Raw genomic sequence first — 22,395 nt, 5'->3', positions numbered from 1 at the left:
CTTGCCTCTTTTTCGCTGCTGCGGATCGGGACCTAGTACGGGGTAAGCATAACATCCAGAGCTGTCGACTCGTTGAAGTAAAATCTTAATCCAAATCGAGGTTAGTGACTGCTGTTCTGATGTCTAGAAGCTGTTTTTGGTCATTGGAAACAATGCCGGAAACATTATTTTACAAAAAAAGTTAAGATTAGTGTAAAAAAAAACATACAAAATAATGGTCAGGAGCCTGTAATACGGCAGCTATCCACTGCAGCACCATCTTTGTTTTTAGGTTTGTTATGGGCAGCAGGTAGCCTAGCGGTTAGAGCGTTAACCCAGTAACCAAAAGGTTGCTGGTTCGTACACCCTTCGCTGACAAGGTATACATCTGTCGATGTGCTGTTGAGCAAGGCACTTAACCCTAATTTGCTCCAGGGACGCCGTACTACTATGGCTGACCCTGTAAAACAACACATTGATTCAACCAGTTTGTGCCCAGTGGGATACTAATATCTGCACAGTATGGTGAGGATTATGCAATATAAACCTATGGCGTACAGGTGACACTGTAGATTCACAACCTGGAGCAAATGTATGGCTATAAATCTGGACAGAGTGTAATGATAATATTATACACAGATTATTTGTTACAACAGAATAGTTTACAGGTGACACTAGACTTGTACCTGTGTGTCCCCTCTCTGTCTCTACTGTGTTTATACCTGCAGGGGTCAGGCAGAGACTGTGACCTGAGACACACACACAGCACTCAGTCCCCGCAGTCTGTTCATCTGTCACCTGGCTGAGAGTCACCTGTACCTGTCCTGGCCACACCCAGTCCACCCTGAGGGCATCAGAGTATTCCTCCTCACTCTGACACAGCAGTACAAGTCAACCTGAACTGGTATACCTGATCACAGACACCATCACTCACTCACCCCTGAGAGACGCCATCCATACACACACGCCCACAGTTACCTGTTCTGAACACCTGGCTGTACAACACACCTGGACCCCTTGTTTCTTTCTAAAGGATCCTCTGCAGTACTGAAGAGAGCCCTGGTCTGCCGGAGAACAAAGCATCTCTCTGGGACCTAAAAGACACCACACTGGTAGCAGTCATCTCCTGGGTATATCTCTTTAAGGCACACAGGCAGTCTCTACAACACAGGTGGGTTTCATATGTTTAGATCACTGTAGAAAGATCACTGTTGTTGAGCCTGTTAAATCTGTGACTGACTACTTTGGTTTCTCTGTTTGTGTTCAACTAGCTTTTGATCACCAGGATGCATTGTTGGTACAATCATTTCACAGCGAGTGATTTTAAATGGCGGGAGACGGACCAGAATGTATAAATATATGCATTTTAGAAGCTCATTGAGTGTGAGAGAGAGGTAGGGAGAAGTAAGCAGCGGCATCATTTATGTTCTCTTTATTACAGATTAAAATGGCATGCTTCACATTCTTCAAATGTATGATGGTCTTGTTCAACTTGCTTATCCTTGTGAGTATGTTTCTCTTTTGATTGCATACATGCACATGGGTGGGGGTGTGTGTGGGGGGGGGGGGGGGGGGGGGGGGGTCGGGGGGGGGGCTAGCGAGGGGAGAGTAATTGCATTTGTTAATTTATTACATTAAATCTTTATGAGTCCTGTGTGAATGAAACAACAAACAATGGCTTTTAATGCATAGAAAAGTATTTTCTCTCGCTGTCCCCCACCTCTCCCTCAGCACCATGAACTCAACAACATATCAACGATGTTACACAAATACCACAAATCACTGAGAGGAAGCTAAAATGATACTCTTAAGTCTCTCTCTCTCTGTCTCTCTCTCAGCAGTTCTCGTCATTAACTTTAAACTCTCTAATTTTGCTACCTATGTTTTCCACCTAGCGTTTATAACTAATGATGTTTGTGAAATGGAGGGGGACTTTGGCATTGGTAAGCTGAATTTTCATTACACTTTGCTGCTCCCGTTTAAATGATCGTTGAAGTGTAAGTCCTTTTCTACTGGGTTTTCATTAGTGCCTGAGCCAAGTTATTTAATAAACCTACACCATACAATATGATACACTATCATGTCTTAATAAAGTCATGTTATGCATGCTTATTTGGATCTGGGAAGAACAGTTAGATGCAGTCTTTTGACAAGGTCATAATGCTCTATCTCAGTGCCTGTTCACACCATTCGACTTATTCCACATTTTGCTGTGGTACAGCCTGAATTTAAAATGGATTATGTTGAGATTTTGTGCAACTGATCTACACACATTACCCCATAATGTCAAAGTAGAATATTGTTTGTAGAAGTTTTTACAAATTAATACAAAATGAAAAGATGAAATGTCTTGAGTCAAATATTCAACCCCTTTGTTATGGCAAGCCTAAATATGTTCAGGAGTAAAAATTTGCTCAACAAATTGCATTGTAAATTGCATGGACTCATTCTGTGTTCAATAAAAGTGTTTAAAATTATTTTAGAATGACTACCTCATCTCTGTACCCCACGCATGCAATTATCTGTAAGGTCCCTCAATAGAGTAGTGCATTTCAAGCACAGGTTCAACCACAAAGACCAGGGCAGTTTTTCAATGCCTCACAAAGAAGGGCACCGATTGGTAGATGTGTAAAAAAAAATACAAATAAAGCAGACGCTGAATGTCCCTTTGAGCATGGTGAAGTTATTAATTAGGCTTTGGATGGTGTATCAATACACCCAGTCACTACAAAGATACAGACGTCTTTCCTAACTCAGTTGCCGGGGAGAGCAAGGAAATTGCTCAGGGATTTCACCATGAGGCCAATGGTGACTTTAAAACAGTTACAGAGTTTAATGGTTGTGATATGAGAAAACTGAGCATGGTTCAACAACATTGTAGTTACTCCACAATATTAACCTAAGTGACAGAATGAAAGAAGGAAGCCTGCACAGAATAGCACAGAATTTTTAAAAATCCAAAACGTCCATCCTGTTTACAACAAGGCACTTAACAACAAAAAAATCCAAGAAATGTACTTTTTGTCATTATGTTTGGGGAAAATCCAACACAGCACATCACTTAGTACCACTCTTCATATTTTCAAGCATGGTAGTGGCTGTACCATGTTATAGGTATGCTTGTCATCGGCTAGGACTAGGGAGTTTTTCAGGATAAAGAAATAAAATACACCTATAAGCACAGGCAAAATCCTAGAGGAAAACCCGGTTCAGTCTGTTTTCCAACAGACACCTGGGAGAAGAATTCACCTTTCAGCAGGACAATAACCTAAAACACAAGGCCATATCTACATGGGAGTTGCTTACCAAGACAACAGTGAATGTTCCTGAGTGGCCTAGTTACAGTTTTGACCTATATCGGCTTTGTCACAAGATGCTAGGAGTGGTGGTAGGAGTCAGGCGCAGAGAGCAGAGGTAAGGTAATAATGAATTTATTCTTCCCGGTACAAAACGGTCAACGCCAACACAACGGGCGCGTGAAACAAAACGACCAACCCAGTAACAACGGGCACACAGTCCGGAGAGAGAATACACGGCGAAATAACCAGCACATCCAAAAAACTCAATGACAGAAAATAATCCCGCACAAACCTGGGCGGGCTAAGCAGGCTTAAATAAACACAAATCAAGACACACAATAGGGAACAGGTGCAACCAATAAGACATTACAAACAGAAAAGGAAAAAGGGATCAGCGGTGGCTAGTAGGCCGGCGACGACAACCGCCGAGCGCCGCCCGAGCAGGCAGGGGAGCCACCTTCGGTGGGATTCGTGACAGGCTTAAAAATCTATGGGAAGTCCTGAAAATGGCTGTACGGCAATGATCAACAACCAATTTGACAGAGCTTGAATAATTTTTCAAGAATAAATGGGCAAATATTGTACAATCCAGGTGTGTAAAGCTCTTGGAGACTCACCCAGAAAGACTCAGCTGTAATCACCGCCAGAGGTGCCTCTACAAAATTTTCACTGTCATTATTGGGTATTATGTGTAGATGGGTGAGAAAATAAAAATATTGAATCCATTTTGAATTCAGGCTGTAACACAACCAGTGACAATTTTAGAATGTACATCCTGTAGAAGCAAACTCCACTCAATTTTTGGGGGACGCATGCCAGCCAAGCCACTACACGACACAACACTAAACAATACATTAATTGCACTATAACAGTGGCAAACGGTGCCCACAAACTGTTCGGGCCTACATAAAGCTGTCCCAACAGCAGAGTCCCAACACCTTACCACTGCTACACCTGGCTATCAGAGGAGCCTTGTCTGGCAGCAAAACAGTTCAATCAGCCTCATTTACTGCCTTTAAAAAAACATAGCTGACTTGCTTAAACGTGGTTTCAACTGACACTTGAGATGTACAAACTATGGCATCGGGGACGACGAGCGGATAAGAGGCAATCCGTATTTTTGATTTAGACAATAATGTGAGAGCTAGGACAGACGTCAATATAACTATTTGTTCAGCACTTTGAAATGTATAGCAACAGAATTCAGAAAATGGGCCGTTCTTACAGTGTTCTCTCTGTACACCAAATCAGAACCATAGGATAAATAAAGAGGGCATATAAGCAGACAATGAAAGCTCTAACAATATTCAATGATTACATTTCTCTAAAACAGGCTATAGGCTACATGTGCATCACCATGTCAGAACAGTCAGTGAAATTATGAGGAGAAAAGGGACCAAATTATTAGGGTGAGGCACATGAGCTACCAACATCTTACTGCACAACGTAGACTTAGTATTACTTTCTTAGCTACAGTATACATATCTCCCTGGCATATTACATAATTTATGCAGCAGCATACAAGACATTTTTGGACTCACCTTGTGGTGCTGTGCTCACTTGAACAGGAAGGTGACGCGGCGGTCCTTCATGGGCCAATTTTGTCATCAAAGTCTGGCATTCTCTGGATTTATAGTGCTTTCAAGACAACTGTTAACTTGGAAAAAAACAAAGTTGAATCATGATGACGTCAGTGATCTTCAGGTCAGAGCTCTAGCAAGAAGCCCAAGTTCCCAACTTGCAATTACAAGTTGGATGACCGTTCAAAACGTATATTTTCGCAGTCGAAGATTGTTTTTTTCAGAGTTCCTAGTTGTTTTGAACTCACTGAAGTCAGATTTCCCAGTTCTGAGTTTCCAGTTGTCTTGAGCTCGGCAGAAGTCATGCTGGAATGACAGCATGGCCAATGTTGAATGTTTATCCTTTCAAGCTTGGAAAAGAGACCCTTAAACCCAGAATTGGAACCACACACCCACTCCACTGAATAGTAGGCTAATGATTGCTTTGCAATGCTTGCAGTTAACCACAGATTCCTTCCCAACCACTCATTGTTGAATTTGTGAATTCTAACTTGTTGTGTAATGTTTTTGTCCAATGGCCGATGAGCACCGATAGGTTTTATCTATACTTTCTCTTAATTATTTATCTTCATATGACATGGATTAAAAAGGATTTGCCAGTAGATTGTTGACTTGATTCATGATGATGACTGTTAGCTTGCTGGCTACGATTTTGAAAGTCCAATCAAAGCTACTGTAGATATAACGTGATTTGACATCATTGTATCTGTGGCCAATGACCTTGAGCCTTCTTGGATGGGCACTTCTAATGTAACTCTATGGCAGCACCCAAGGGGGTTGATTTTTGAGCTCTACGCTTAGATTTGGCGGTGACGTAGTGTCACCATGAGTGACAGAACTCTGAGCCAATCACGGCGCAACTAGAGAACATTTTCAATCCCTACGCTCTGTATTTTCCGCTGGCTTCCCCACCACCATAGAGAGCACTGCGCTAGGCTGAAACACCTGCATTTTGTAGCTGCCTAACTCAAGAAAGCAAAAAAGAGACCATGATTGTATGAAGGCTTTATTGACTCAAGTATTATAATTATTATTGTTATTATTATTATTTTTACATTGTTTGCAAACTGATATGTGACACGTATTAATGGCAAAATATCATGGAAAACAAGAAAAAATGTGTATACTTATATACAGCACCAGTCAAAAGTTTGGACACACCTACTCATTCCAGGGTTTTTCTTTATTTTTACTATTTTCTACATTGCAGAATAATAGTAAAGACATCAAAACGATAAAATAACACATGGAATCATGTAGTAACCAAAAAAGTGTTAAATAAATCAAAGTATATTTTTTAGTTGTGATTCTTCAAAGTTGCTACGCTTTGCCTTGATGACAGCTTTGCACACTCTTGGCATTCTCTCAACCAGCTTCAGCTGGAATGCATTTCCAACAGTATTCATTCATCTATTCACCCATCCCCCTCTCCAGAGGTCTATATGGCTCTGTTCAGGAGTCTCCTATTCAATCCCTCCAGCCCTAATATCTTTCATTTATCCCTTCCATATTGTACTCACCTATCCCATTTACCAAGTTGACCTCTAGTCCTAACCTGATTTCCATGTGATCTATGACAGGTCTCGTGGTGTCTGACAGGGCATCCCAGGCAGGTGGCATTCCATCTACCACATTAGCCTGCAAAAAAATAAAAGAGAAAGCCAACCACAATTAGATCAGGGAGAGGGAAAACGCTGCCAGACAAGGAGTTAGGGGGAATATGGTTGTCGTATCACATTTACCGAGCAGGGCGTTCATCACTGAGAACAGGTGGAGGAAGAAATAAAAGACAAGATACCCTGAGGAGAAAGGAGAGGGGGAAGAGGGGAGGAGAGGAAGACAGGGGGAGATTATTCTCATGTGCAAGACATCAGGGCTGATGGGGAGGATGGTGGCAGGCAGACAGACTGGCAGGCCTAGTTTCATGTGCAGCTGACAGAAAGCAGAAGGCCTCCTGTATATGACTGACATAGCTCTGATTGGAGACGACAGACAATATCAGGTTTCAGATGCTTTCTGTTCTGTGGGGAGGAGAGAAGGAATAGCATAGTCTAACATCCACCCACTCTCTCACTGATCTGACCTACAGAGAAAGAAAGAGAGAGAGAGAGAGAGCGCAGATGAGATCCACCCACTCTCTCACTGATCTGACCTACAGAGAAAGAAAGAGAGAGAGAGAGAGAGAGAGAGAGAGAGAGAGAGAGAGAGAGAGAGCGCAGATGAGATCCATCCACTCTCTCACTGATCTGACCTACAGAGAAAGAAAGAGAGAGAGAGAGAGCGAGAGAGAGCGCAGATGAGATCCACCCACTCTCTCACTGATCTGACCTACAGAGAGAGAGAAAGAGAGAGAGAGAGAGAGAGAGAGAGAGAGAGAGAGAGAGAGAGAGAGAGAGAGAGAGAGCGAGAGAGAGAGAGAGAGAGCGCAGATGAGATCCAATGGTAAAGAAAAGCATTAGATCTGTCAGACCAGGCGTTTGGTATATACAGTTCAGTATAGTGCCTTCAGAAAGTATTCACACCCTTCACTATTTCCCACATTTTGTTGTGATACAGTCTGAATTTAAAATGGATTAAATTGAGATTTATTGGCACTGGTCTACACACAATACCCCTTAATTGCAAAGTGGAATTATGTTTTTAGAAATGTTTACAAATAAATAAAAAATTTAAATCTTAAATGTCTTTAGTCAATAAGAATTCAACCCCTTTGTTATGGCGAGCCTAAATAATGGCAAGCCTAAATAAGTAAAAATAGTAAAAATGTGCTTAACAAGTCATGTAATAAGTTATATGGACTCACTCTGTGTGCAATAATAGTCTTTAACATGATTTTTGAATGACTACCTCATCTCTGTACCCCCAACAATTCAATTATCTGTAAAGTCCCTCTGTCAAGCTGTGAATTTCAAACAGATTCAATCACAAAGACCAGGGAGGTTTTCCAATGCCTCGCAAAAAGGAACCCTATTGGTAGAAGGGTACAAATAAAACAAGCAGACATTGAATATCCCTTTGAGCATGGTGAAGTTATTAATGATACTTTCAGCAGGACAATAACCTATGAAACCTTTCTGAAGGCACTGTATATGTTTAAAAATAAAATATATTGCCCCACATCTCCCGTATAAAATAAATAATCCTTCCATTACATGAATCAATGTGTGAAGTAGGTATCTACATTTGTACATAAAATAAAAATTATTTAGAGCTAGACCAGAGTTCCCGATTAGACCTAAAGAGCTAGAGTTGGTTCTCCAGCAGTCCTATGACATCATCAGGCAGAGCCGAGTAGAAATATAATGTTCTCCTCCTGGCCAATCAGACAATAGATAGATACCTCCTGACGATCCCTCCATTACATTATAATCCAGATATAATTCCATGGTTGACTTCTGCATGTCACACAGAAAGAACAGGTCAAGATGATCACTAAGTGGATCCCTGCCTATTAAGCTGTTGGGTATTGGTGGAGAGAGAAAAAGGTCAAGTGCTCTTTGGCTGGTATATAACAGAAGCCTCGGGCTGAAAGAATAAATTAATCTTCTTCTCTCCCTGACCCCCTCTTAACCTTTTTACTGCAGTAGGCTAAATCAGGGTCACACAGAGTGTTTCTGGGTAGTCTTAAACATATCTACTTTGAAACAAAGTATACACCTCATACACATGGTTATGGGCTTAAACAAGAAGACACCTGTACCATGTCAGATATAGTGTGCTGTTTGTTTTTAGCATTAATCATATTCATTAATTTCCTAGACAAAGAACACTGACATTTCAATAATGTATATAAACGCAACATAAAAATACATTAAAATATAAACGCAACATGAGCTGAAACAAAATATCCCAGAAATGTTCCAAATACTTATTTTCCACCATAATTTCCACATAAATTCATTAAAAATCCTACAATGTGATTTTCTGGATTTTTTTCTCTCATTTTGTCTGTCATAGTTGACGTGTACCTATGATGAAAATTACAGGCCTCTCTCATCTTTTTAAGTGGGAGAACTTGCACAATTGGTGGCTGACTAAATACTTTTTTCCCCCACTGTATATATTAATTATGAAATTATGAAAAATATGAATAACATTCCACCCATGAGGCCAAAGGGGGTGCTTTTGGTCATTGACACCAGGAAAAAGCTACACAGCAGATGATGTGACACAACACACTTATTACCTCATGAAAGAGCTGTTGTCCCAGCAGATAAAACTGCTAAATCAAGTGGCTGTTTTAGTTCAGCAACAATGTCTTTGTTCTCCAATAAAAGTAAATGTGAAATTCAGTTCAGTCCCAAAACAAGGCAAGAAATCCCCCCAAAAAAGCTACAAAATACAGATAATCCAGCCGCAAGAAATGAAATAAGGCTTGATTTTACAAGCTCAGTTGTAGACCCTAGCAATAGCCTTCCAAACTTTGGTCTGCAGAGAAAACTTCTCCTGACAATCGATACAATATCGTTAAACAAGTCTTTAAGAATGTTATCACTTGTATAGAATGAGAAAACTAGGCTTTAAAACTATAAACAGTTTCCTAGTTACCAAACTTTTCTGACCACAATATGTAGTCAAGATGGCTTCCCTCTTCCTGACACACTCACTTCCTATTTCATTCAAACTAGGAAGTAACTATGGGTTTTATTTTTATTTTGTATTTTTTTTATTGAACCTTTATTTAACTAAGTAGCTATGGGTGTGGCTATGGAGTGACCAGGGAAGAGCACACAGCCTATACACATCTCAAGGAACCATTGAACCTTGTGGGTTGCAAGTGTCTTTGTGTCTATTGACCCATGTGTATCCCGTGTGTGTGTGTGTGTGTGTGTGTGTGTGTGTGTGTGTGTGTGTGTGTGTGTGTGTGTGTGTTTGTTTCCAGCTGGGGGGTCTGACCCTGCTGGGTGTGGGGATTTGGGTGAGTGTGGATAAGGGTTTGTTCCTACAGGTGCTGAGTCCCTTCACCCTCGACGTGCAATATGTCAAGGTGGGCTTCTTCTGCATCGCTATTGGAGGAGTGCTGGTTCTACTGGGTGTACTGGGCTGCTGTGGAGCCCACAAGGGGAGCAAGTGTCTTCTGCTACTGGTAGGTACAGTCCAGAGTACGGGCTCACTGTTGAAACCAACCAATTAACTTACACTAACTGCTATGCTGAACACAGCCAATTAACTTACATTAACTGCTATGCTGAACACAGCCAATTAACTTACACTAACTGCTATGCTGAACAGAGCCAATTAACTTACATTAACTGCTATGCTGAACACAACCAACTAACTTACACTAACTGCTATGCTGAACACAACCAACTAACTTACTCTAACTGCTATACTCACAATTGTGATCTAACTCAACATAACTACAAAAGCATAAGGTACATTATTAACTATATCTGCAGTATATAATTCATGACCGTATTATAGACCTTAGATACCCACTTCTCCACACTCCCAATTAATCTATCTACACAGTTCACAAAACAAGCTACCATGTCCATGATGGACTATCTTTCTCCAGTGTAGTCCTGAAGAGGGTGTGTTAATGTTCATTAACAATGTGGCTAACTACCCCAGAGTCCATTTCATTAATAATGAGTAGCACAGTTAGGACATTTTCCCCATAAGCACCATCACATACTAAGTCGTTCATTACTCAGACTGATAGAGTCTAACGGATAGTAGTCCATATAGGATACATTACTGTTTACAGCTCACAGCCAGGAGAAGATGCTTATCGGTTGTTTCAGCGTTCACATTAAACCACTTCCCTGTTCTCCTTTGTCTAATCAACGGTTAGCTGTCCTTTATCGAAGGGCCTTTACAATAACATGACAGGACAAAGGCTGATTACGAAGCCCTGAGGAGTGTAGGAGTTGTGTTGTGGTTGGATAGGGGTTGTTTAGTTGTTGTGGTTGGATAAGGGTTGTTTAGTTGTTGTGGTTGGATAGGGGTTGTTTAGTTGTTGTTTAGTTGTTGTGGTTGGATAGGGGTTGTTTAGTTGTTGTTTAGTTGTTGTGGTTGGATAAGGGTTGTTTAGTTGTTGTGGTTGGATAGGGGTTGTTTAGTTGTTGTTTAGTTGTTGTGGTTGGATAGGGGTTGTTTAGTTGTTGTTTAGTTGTTGTGGTTGGATAGGGGTTGTTTAGTTGTTGTTTAGTTGTTGTTTAGTTGTTGTGGTTGGATAGGGGTTGTTTAGTTGTTGTTTAGTTGTTGTTTAGTTGTTGTGGTTGGATAGGGGTTGTTTAGTTGTTGTTTAGTTGTTGTGGTTGGATAGGGGTTGTTTAGTTGTTGTTTAGTTGTTGTGGTTGGATAGGGGTTGTTTAGTTGTTGTTTAGTTGTTGTTTAGTTGTTGTGGTTGGATAGGGGTTGTTTAGTTGTTGTTTAGTTGTTGTTTAGTTGTTGTGGTTGGATAGGGGTTGTTTAGTTGTTGTGGTTGGATAAGGGTTGTTTAGTTGTTGTGGTTGGATAGGGGTTGTTTAGTTGTTGTTTAGTTGTTGTGGTTGGATAGGGGTTGTTTAGGTGTTGTGGTTGGATAGGGGTTGTTTAGTTGTTGTTTAGTTGTTGTGGTTGGATAAGGGTTGTTTAGTTGTTGTGGTTGGATAGGGGTTGTTTAGTTGTTGTGGTTGGATAAGGGTTGTTTAGTTGTTGTTTAGTTGTTGTGGTTGGATAGGGGTTATTTAGTTGTTGTGGTTGGATAGGGGTTGTTTAGTTGTTGTTTAGTTGTTGTGGTTGGATAGGGGTTGTTTAGTTGTTGTTTAGTTGTTGTGGTTGGATAAGGGTTGTTTAGTTGTTGTTTAGTTGTTGTGGTTGGATAGGGGTTGTTTAGTTGTTGTGGTTGGATAGGGGTTGTTTAGGTGTTGTGGTTGGATAGGGGTTGTTTAGTTGTTGTGGTTGGATAGGGGTTGTTTAGTTGTTGTGGTTGGATAGGGGTTGTTTAGTTGTTGCGTTTGCATTGTATTTGTGTGTTGTGTGTTGTGTTGTGGTATGGTGTGATGGTTGGTTTGTGAACTTGTGGTTGTGTTATGTTGTGTTATGGTTGTGTTTGTGAACTTGTGGTTGTGTTATAGTTGTGTTGTTTGTGAACTTGTGGTTGTGTTATGCTTGTGTTTGTGAACTTGTGGTTGTGTTATAGTTGTGTTGTTTGTGAACTTGTGGTTGTGTTATAGTTGTGTTGTTTGTGAACTTGTGGTTGTGTTATGGTTGTGTTATGGTTGTGTTATGCTTGTGTTTGTGAACTTGTGGTTGTGTTATAGTTGTGTTGTTTTGTGAACTTGTGGTTGTGTTATGGTTGTGTTATGGTTGCGTTCTGGTTATTTTGTGAACTTGTGGTTGTGTTATGGTTGTGGTTAAGGTTGCAGTCAGCTACTCTAATCTAAAGCCAAGTCCTTTTTCTTTGTCTTGTTCTATTAAGTTTTTCTCCATCATCCTGATTATTTTCATCGCTGAAGTGGCAGCCGGAACGGTGGCCCTCGCCTACTCTTCATTTGTAAGTCTCACTCTCTCTCTCCACTTCTGACTCAAACCTCCCTCCCTCTCTCTTTCTCTCTCTCTTTGTATCATCTCTCCTTATGTCTCTCTCTCCCTCCCCCTCCTCCCTCTCTTGCTCCAGCTTTCACTCCCATTCTCGATTTTTATCTCCATGTAAATTTTCCTTCATAGCCTGGCCATCATTGAATTACTGGGCTTTATGTCCACTTCAGTACATTTGGCCCTTTAATGACTCCCAGATTGCCTGGGGCTATGTGCGACGCCTCTCACTTTGAGCAATTTATTACTCTGGAATATTGAAGTTAAAGCATTTTATATGCAAAACAGACTATTTACATATATAGGTCCCGCTCCTGCTCTTTCTCCAGTCCCGTTCAGTAAAATACTAGCGGGACACCCTGTCCTTTCGGACGGTAAATCATTGGAAATGAATCATTTTATTTAACGAAATTCTCTCCTCCTGCAAATCAAAAATGTGTTTATCTGTTCTGCATTTTGGTCTCTGGATATACCAATATTCTCAAATCCGGAGCATTTAAAAATCTCCCATAGGCCTATTTCCTGTGGGATCATGGCACTTGCTTTCTCTTTCAAATCCAATGTTGGCCCCATGTTATCTATATATATTTAAAAAACAGTATAGGAATGCTCCAGACTTAGATTTATTCAAGAAATACGTTGTTTCATCCAACATGTCCAAGCAGGAATGCAAAATAAAGATATTTTGATGCAAAACATGTAAACCAGTGATTGGCATGAATTTTGGGTTGACAATTAGGCTATTTTTCTATAATTGTACTGTCAAAATAGGGCTCCAGAATTTCTGTTTATTTTGTTCAATAGAGATACATTTTCATACATCTTTTAGAGAACAAACAGGCTATCATATACTGTAGGCGAATTCACTTGGGGCTAATCACTGAGGAAGGGGAAACTCGAAAACAAAACCACAACAGTAGCCTACTTATTTTTCCAGCCAATCCGGTCTCATAGAGTAGACGTAACACAGTACAGCCAGCTTCGTGCAAATGTGATTTTCTCTTCCTCCCCTTCTCTTCATCTAGTCTACTCGGGGGGCACAGAGAGAAACAGGGGCAGCAGGGAAAACACCTTGATGCAGGAATCAGGATGTTACCGTTTGATCAAATCATGGTTTTAGCTGCTCCAAAAATAGAATGTTTTGAGTAAAGTGACCAGCTAAAATTTGGAACTCGCACCGATGTGACCACATCCAAGCGTGTAATTGTAATTTCCACCTCTCTAATGTCTACCAGCTCACGTTTCTTTCCTATGTTTTAGGTCAAGAGCTTATTTGACTTGTTACATACCTTGCTTTATTTGACAGCATTATTTGAAGGGATTTGAGAATTACTTTAAGTGTTGGGGAAAACAGGGAAGCGGGTCATGATGAGATGTTGTTTAAGATTTTACACGTGGGCCCGTCAGACTATAAGCACATCAGCGCAGTTGATTTGGAATTTCCAGTCAATTAGCATTATGGGCAATAGGCCTAGTCATTCTATGACAGCATCATCTCCCGTAGTAACGGTGTCATTCCAAACACAAAAACCTTGAAAATAATCGTCAAAGTTAGTCAAAAGTCCTCATTTGTATTTTTTTTATCTGATTTAAACCTGTCCCTAATCTTAACCACACTGATAACCTTTTGCCTATCCCTAACCTTAACCAAACTGCTAACCTTTTGCCTATCCCTAACCTTAACCACACTGATAACCTTTTGCCTATCCCTAACCTTAACCACACTGATAACCTTTTGCCTATCCCTAACCTTAACCACACTGATAACCTTTTGCCTATCCCTAACCTTAACCACACTGCTAACCTTTTGCCTATCCCTAACCTTAACCACACTGATAACCTTTTGCCTAACCCTAACCTTAACCACACTAATAACCTTTCGCCTAACCCTAACCTTAACCACACTGATAACCTTTTGCCTAACCCTAACCTTAGCCACACTGCTAACCTTTTGCCTAACCCTAACCTTAACCACACTGCTAACCTTTTGCCTAACCCTAACCTTAAATTTGGAGCAAAAATAAAAAACAATATACAATATATTTTGACTTTGTGACTGTGGTAACTAGTGACAACTTCTTGATCTTGACATGATTATTACACCTCTGAAATTTACACACCCTAACTAACCAAACCTGGCAATCCTACCTGCATCTGCTCGCAAATCAAGTGTGTGTGTGTGTGTGTGTGTGTGTGTGTGTGTGTGTGTGTGTGTGTGTGTGTGTGTGTGTGTGTGTGTGTGTGTGTGTGTGTGTATTTTTGTGTGTCTTTGTCGAGGGCCAGAAGAGATCCTAGGCGTGTATCATAGATTCTCATTGTTACTTAATTAGATATGCTTATAGTCAATCTATTGTGCTGCTTTTTAGCATTAATCCTATTAATTCATTACCTAGACAAAGAACACTGCCATTTCGATAATGTATTTGGCAGTCTCCGAGCATCTGCCCATCCCCGGCTTTTGATGACACAGTATCATTGCAATTATTAATATGGATTGGGTAGTAATATACATAGCCATCCATGAACATATTAACTCTCCGAAATATACCTCTGAAACAATGAAATGGGCAATACATATAGGGTGTTGATCTATTTCCTACTACTTTATCTACCACATAAATCTCTCTTTCCCCATCGGGCCTACGTCCTAATCTAACCAAAAAGCCATGACCCGATGGAATCTAAATAACTCTGATTTAATAACCAATTTTAGGGAGCGTTATACATGCGTTATATGACTGCTTGATAGTTCTTCTAAAAGACATTCAGAGGAGACACGTGACGCTTATATGATGTAAAAATGTAAAACAACACTAAGTTACTACAGGGCCTTAATAAGAGATTAAAACAGAGAGGTGGTTGTTTCTGTCGGTAAGAGCTACTCTGCAATAGAGCTTCCTCTGTTTCTTACAATGAAATAATGTCAGATAATTAACACTTTCATGATTTATATTTAAAGAGATATTATTTATAAACAGTATATACAGTTGAAGTCAGAAGTTTACATACACCTTAGCCAAATACATTTAAATTCACTTTTTCACAATTCCTGACATTTAATCCTAGTAAAAATTCCCTGTCTTAGGTCAGTTAGGATCACCACTTTATTTTAAGAATGTGAAAGGTCAGAATAATAGTAGAGAGAATGATTTATTTCAGTTTTTATTTCTTTCATCACATTCCCAGTGGGTCAGAAGTTTACATACACTCAGTTAGTATTTGGTAGCATTGCCTTTAAATTATTTAACTTGGGTCAAACATTTTGGGTAGCCTTCCAAAAGCTTTTGGCCCATTCCTCCTGACAGAGCTGGTGTAACTGAGTCAGGTTTGTAGGCCTCTTTGCTCACACACGCTTTTTCAGTTCTGCACACACATTTTCTGTAGGGTTGAGGTCAGGGCTTTGTGATGGCCACTCCAAAATCTTGACTTTGTTGTCCTTAAGCCATTTTGCCACAACTTTGGAAGTATGCTTGGGGTCATTGTCCATTTGGAAGACCCATTTGCGACCAGGCTTTAACTTCCTGACTGATGTCTTGAGATATTGCTTCAATAAATCCACATAATTTTTCTTCCTCATGATACCATCTAGTTTGTGATGTGTACCAGTCCCTCCTTGTAACGCGGGTCGTATAAAGGGGACCAAGGCGCAGCGTGTAGAGTGCTCATATTTCCTTTTAATGAATATACTTTTATACAAAACAACAAAACGACCGACAACAGTTCTGTCAGGTGAACTACACTAAACAGAAAACAACCACCCACAAAACCCAGGAAGAAAAACCCCTACTTAAATATGATCTCTAATCAGAGGCAATGAGGATCAGCTGCCTCCAATTAGAGATCAACCCCAAACAATCCCAACATAGAAATAGACAAATTAGAACCTAAACATAGAAATAGAAAACATAGATAAACCAAAAACACCCCCTGTCACGCCCTGCCCTACTCTACTATAGAAAATGACATCTTACTAGGGACAGGACGTGACACTCCTGCAGCAAAGCACCTCCACAATATGATGCTGCCGCCCCGTGCTTCACAGTTGGGATGGTGTTCTTCAGCTTGCAAGCCTCCCCCTTTTTCCTCCAAACATAACGATGGTCATTATGGCCAAACAGTTCTATTTTTGTTTCATCAGACCAGAGGACATTTCCCAAAAAGTAGAATCTTTGTCCCCATGTGCAGTTGCAAACCATAGTCTGGCTTTTTTATGGCGGTTTTGGAGCAGTGGCTTCTTCCTTGCTGAGCGGCCTTTCAGGTTATGTTAATATAGGACTCGTTTTACTGTCGATATAGATACTTTTGTACCTGTTTCCTCCAGCATCTTCACAAGGTCCTTTGTTGTTGTTCTGGGATTGATTTGCACTTTTTGCATCAAAGTACGTTCATCTCTAGGAGACAGAACGCGTCTCCTTCCTGAGCGGTATGACGGCTGCGTGGTCCCATGGTGTTTATACTTACGTACTATTGTTTGTACAGATGAACGTGATACCTTCAGGCATTTGGAAATTGCTCCCAAGGATGAACAACACTTGTGGAGGTCTACAATTGTTTTTCTGAGGTCTTGGCTGATTTCTTTTGATTTTCCCATGATGTCAAGCAAAGAGGCACTGAGTTTGAAGGTAGGCCTTGAAATACATCCACAGGTACACCTCCAATTGACTCAAATGATGTCAATTAGTCTATCAGAATTTTCAACGCTGTTTCAAGGCACAGTCTACTTAGTGTATGTAAACTTCTGACCCACTGGAATTGTGATACAGTGAATTATACGTGAAATAATCTGTCTGTAAACAAATGTTGCAAAAATTACTTGTGTCACGCACAAAGTAGATGTCCTAACCGACTTGCGAAAACTATCGTTTTTTAACAAGAAATTTGTGGAGTGGTTGAAAAACCAGTTTTAATGACTCCAACCTAAGTGTATTTAAACTTCCGACTTCAACTGTATATACAGTACCAGTCAAAAGTTTGGACACACCTACTCATTCAAGGGTTTTCCTTTATTTTTACTCTTTTCTACATTGTAAAATAATAGTGAAGAAATCAAAACTATGAAATAACATGTGGAATCATGTAGTAACCAAAAAAGTGTTAAATAGACTTTGAAGTATCTAAAATCTAAAATATATATTGATTTGTTTAACGCTTTTTTGGTTACTACATTATTCCACGTGTTATTTCATAGTTTTGATGTCTTCGATATTATTCTACAATGTAGAAGATTGATCAATAACACTCAACGGCATATAGCCTAATATCCTCCACAACTCTCCTCTCCTTGTACAGTTTAGTTGATACAGTCGGTACATTATCCCCTCCTGGCTCAGTGCCCAGTGTGTTGGATGTTTAGGCCTTTTTCCTGTCCACAGTGTATATGTGAGTGTGTGCGTGTGTATGAGTGTGTGTGAGGGAATGCAGTGTAGCGAGGGGCATGCAGGGCAGGCAACCAGGCAGGCAGAGTGACAGTGATGAATTAGCTAGCTGGTAATAACCCCTCTGATCTGAGCCCCTCTTCCCGCTTCTTGGGGGGCACTTTTAATTGTAGCATGTCTCCACGTCCCCTCAGGCTACTCTCTCCCTGAACATACACACATACACTCGCTCCCCTGAGTCTTTGTGTGACTGTACGCCAAGGGCTTATTAATCAAAATGGAAAAAACGGGGACACACTGAGTGGAAGGGAGGTAGGGAGGGAGGGAGGTAGAGGGAGGGAGGGAGGTAGGGAGGTAGAGAGGTAAAGAGAGGGAGGAAGGTAGAGAATGGGAGGGAGGTAGGGAGGTAGAGAGGTAAAGAGAGGGAGGGAAGTAGAGAGTGGGAGGGGGGAGAGAGGGAGGTAGAGAGAGACGGGGGAGAGAGAGGGAGAGAAAGGGAGAGGGAGGTAGGTAGGTAGAGAGGTAGAGAGAGGGAGGGAGGTAGAGAGTGGGAGGGGGAGAGGGGGAGGTAGAGAGAGAAGGGGAGGGAGGGAGGGAGGGAGGGAGGTAGAGAGAAGGGGGAAGAGAGGGAGAGGGAGGGTGGTGAAAGAAAGAAAGCAAGCCTGTATGTCATATAGGAATTCACTCTCTCTACAATAACTGGAGCTCTGGCATGAACGTATTCCTTTGTATTATATAGATATGTTCTCTCTGTATGAAATAAATATGGTATGAAACACAATAGGAGAAAGTGTCCTGACCGAACAAACAGGAGCATCAATATATATGTAAATGTGACCACTTACAATCACAAAGGAGAAAATGGAGAAAAATGTCCCAGTCATCTTCTCAGGGACAGGCTATGGGTTTTATTTCCCAGGTGCTTTGTTTGGTTCAGATAGACATTTATTTCATTATTGATGCATAGCTGACTGCCTGAGCTGTACACTCTGTCAAAACAGACTATATGTTGTAGGTTTGTTCAGTGACCTTGTGTGTGTGTGTGTGTGTGTGTGTGTGTGTAGAGGTCATTGATGTTAGGAGCTTAGTGGCCCTATTTGCTATGGTGCGTGTATATGCACCCGGGGATTGTCATGTGTGTGTGTGTGTGTGTGTGTGTGTGTGTGTGTGTGTATGGTCTCCAGGCCGAGGGGATTCTTAAAGCATGGGCCACTTTTGTCTTGAAGAACCAGTATGGCAGCGATCCGGTGGTCACCAAGATCTGGAACAGCACCATGACCGAGGTATGGCTACCTCAAGTTACCAATATTTCTCCACTATCCAGGAGAAAGACAGGTGCCGTTGTTCATAGACAATGGTGAGCCTGAACCATCCAATTCCGTGGCTAGCCCTCCTGAGTCCTGACTAACCCTATCTGCGATATTTAATCCCATACGGTATGGGCCATAACTGCTGAGTTTGTCATGCTCTATCTATCACATGTCAATCACATTCTACCCTGTAAAAGTTTAGAATGGTAATGACATGGCTTTGACTCTTTGTATTGTATAGCTTCTGTATTGTGCCTTACCGTGTTTTAAGTTGCATACAATTCTACATTTCTGCCATTGCTCAGCTCTCCTTATCATGCTTGATACATTCAAAGACCTTGACTTGTGAACCTCTCTCTCTGCTAAAAGCATGTCAATACATCATGTACCTCTCTGGAACCATAGCCACCATCTTTAAGTAGCCTACAGGCTAGAAAGTACAGAGGAATACAAATCAATAACCTAAGTAGAATGCCAAAGAAAAGCTGTTTGTTACATAACCGTCCATGTTGTGTTGCTTTTTATTGAATGGTAAATCAATAACTAAATGAAATGCCTTTATTTTGGTGAACATTTGCCAGTGTGTTCGTCCATCTCCAACACATTGTTGTTAGCATGTCACTCAAGTGTTACAAGGGAATGCTGTGAGAATACTACAACATTGCACATTTTCTCTCTTTCTCTCCGTGTCCTTGAAGCTGAACTGCTGTGGCTTCACCAACTACACAGACTTTACTGACTCGTACTACTCTGAGCAGAGTGAGGGCAGCTACCCACCCAGCTGCTGCCAGCTAGACACTGCCCCCTGCAGCCAGCAGCAGGCATGGCACAGTGCTGTTCAGGTGAGACCACGGCTGCCAATGGCTCCCTATTTTGAATGATCAAAGTTCTATGTATATTGAGCAGTGCATGACTCTTCTGGTAACATTAGTTCAATGGGCTTTCTCCATTTTGATGGTTTCATACTCAACCAAACAAGGACAAAACTGACAAAGAAGTAGTCCAATTTGTAGAACTTTCTTTTATTTATTTAGCACTGTTTTCAAAATATTATTAGAGACGGTATCGTCTCTGGTCAAAAGTAGTGCACTATATAGAAAATAGGGTGTCATTTGGGACGAATGCCATAGACTGGGTGAGACACCCACAGAGTGACACTGTTTCCCACAGGAACAACCATAAGTCTCCTTGTTTACACTCAAATGTATCATAAACTAAACATCTTCAACAACCTTCACTTGATCTAGAGAAAAACACGTGCAAATGTGTAACAAATCTGACCCAATGCCTTTAATGACCTTGTGTTTTAAAACCACTTAGACGTGTACAACAATTGTCCTATTAATAATGAATGTTCTGTACACGTTCCTCTCCAGGGCTGTTTTGAACAGCTGTTGGAGGCCCTTCAGAAGCATGCCAACATCGTAGGTGGAATAGCCGTAGGCATCGGAGGGCTAGAGGTAAAATCAACAGGTCATAAATGATACCGTGTGGCTCAGTTGGTAGAGCGTGGCACTTCTGACATGTGGGTTCAATTCCCATGGGGGGACCAGTATGAAAAGTGTATACTCTAAGTTGCTCTGGAAAATGTGTCTGTGAAAATGTGACTGTGCATTGTTCAGTGCAGGAGTATCACTGTGTACCATGTCTATCAACCTCTAGTTGCAGGATGAGTAAAAGCCATTGATTTGCATGTACTGAACATCTAGTGGTGATGCTTTGAGGAATCTGATCTACAATCTGATCATAATGTTACAAAGTGACTCATTCGCAGTCAGGAAGAGATGATAGGGTAGGTTTAGGTAGGAACCGAACCGTACCGTCCAGGACTAGGAAGTTTTTGCTATGGCGATGGTCAGGTCATCGTGTCAGGACAAACTCCCGGCCATAATGACAGCTAGTGTTGGATACAGGAGCTGTTACAGTGCCTTCAGAAAGTATTCATACCCCTTGACTTATTCCACAATTTGTTGTCTTACAGCCTGAATTCAAATGTTTATTTTCTTTTTTATATATAAAAGCATAATTCCACTTTGACATTATGGGGTGTTGTGTGTAGGCCAGTGACACAAAATCTCAATTGAATCCATTTTAAATTCAGGTTGTAACACAACAAAATGTGAATACTTTCTGAAGCCACTGTACATGTTATTAAAGCCATATTATTGTAGTTGTAATCTAGATAATCCTAACACAAGTTTCTCTCTCCTAGGTGGCAGCGATGCTGGTATCCATGTACCTGTACTGTTATCTGGACAACAATGTCAGCTGAGACTTTTTATTGTACAGACAATATGTTGTTATGTATGGTGAAAGGTTAATAATAGTGATTGTAGTGCCATCATATCTGATCGGTTGCCTTGATGTTATTATCTACAAATGTATATCAGTTATCCATTATTTCACGTTTACTAATCAAATGAGATATCTTTTTAATTTTAGCACACAAAAGCCAAAACATAGTACTGTGTGTAATGTTGCTTTAGATATTGTCACATTTATTTACTGTAAATACACTTTATATTTACAATAAATTTCAGCTACCAACATGTCTGGATGTTTTACAACAAAATCACACATTTAAAGTTCCTACATACACTAAGTGTTCAAAACATCAAGGACACCTTCCTAATATTGAGTGGTACCCCCCCTTTTTGCCCTCAGAACAGCCTGAATTTGTCAGGGCATGGACTCTACAAGGTGTTGAAAGCTTTCCACAGGGATGCTGGCCCATGTTGACTCTAATGCTTCCCACAGTTGTGTCAAGTTGGCTGGATGTCCTTTGGGTAGTGGACCATACTTGATGAACACGGGAAACTGTTGAGCATGAAAAACCCAGCAGCGTTGCAGTTCTTGACACAAACCGGTGGGCCTGGCATCTACTACCATACCCTGTTCAAAGGCACTTCAATATTTTGTCTTGCCCATTCACCCTCTGAATGGCACACATACAATCCATGTCTCAATTGTCTCAAGGCTTGAAAATCCTTCTTTAACCTGCCTCCTCATCGTCAGTCTATGTCATGGAAAGAGCAGGTGTCTTTAATGTTTTTCTACTCTCAGTGTATACTGTAATATGAATTTTAGATATATTAAATGAGCAGTGAGCAACAACACACTGCATTGTAATAATTCAAACCCAGATATATTACATGAGCAACAACACATTGCATTGTACTGTGTGTCACATAATAGTACTGTGTACAGATGGGGCGGCAGGTAGCCTAGTGGTTAGAGTGTTGGACTAGTAACCGAAAGGTTGCAAGATCAAATCCCCGAGCTGACAAAGTAAACCCACTGTTCTTAGACCGTCATTGAAAATAAGAAT

General features: G+C 40.8%; 1 protein-coding gene across 1 annotated transcript; it reads left to right on the top strand.

The window, feature by feature from the left end:
* Window positions 1-872: 872 nt before the first annotated feature.
* tspan1 (tetraspanin 1) lies at window positions 873-21,614 on the top strand. The gene is made up of 8 exons (XM_014123501.3): window positions 873-1,150; window positions 1,421-1,483; window positions 9,741-9,944; window positions 12,267-12,341; window positions 18,942-19,040; window positions 19,766-19,909; window positions 20,444-20,527; window positions 21,280-21,614. Exons 2-8 carry the CDS (start codon window positions 1,427-1,429, stop codon window positions 21,337-21,339), a joined length of 723 nt encoding a protein of 240 aa, XP_013978976.1. The 5' UTR covers window positions 873-1,150; window positions 1,421-1,426; the 3' UTR covers window positions 21,340-21,614.
* The last annotated feature ends 781 nt before the right edge of the window (window positions 21,615-22,395 follow it).

Source organism: Salmo salar, chromosome 10 (genome assembly GCF_965601325.2).
Source record: "Salmo salar chromosome 10, fSalSal1, whole genome shotgun sequence".
NCBI classification, from domain to species: domain Eukaryota; kingdom Metazoa; phylum Chordata; class Actinopteri; order Salmoniformes; family Salmonidae; genus Salmo; species Salmo salar.
Note: the sequence above shows the minus strand (reverse complement) of the source record. Positions and strands in the feature narration are given on the sequence as shown.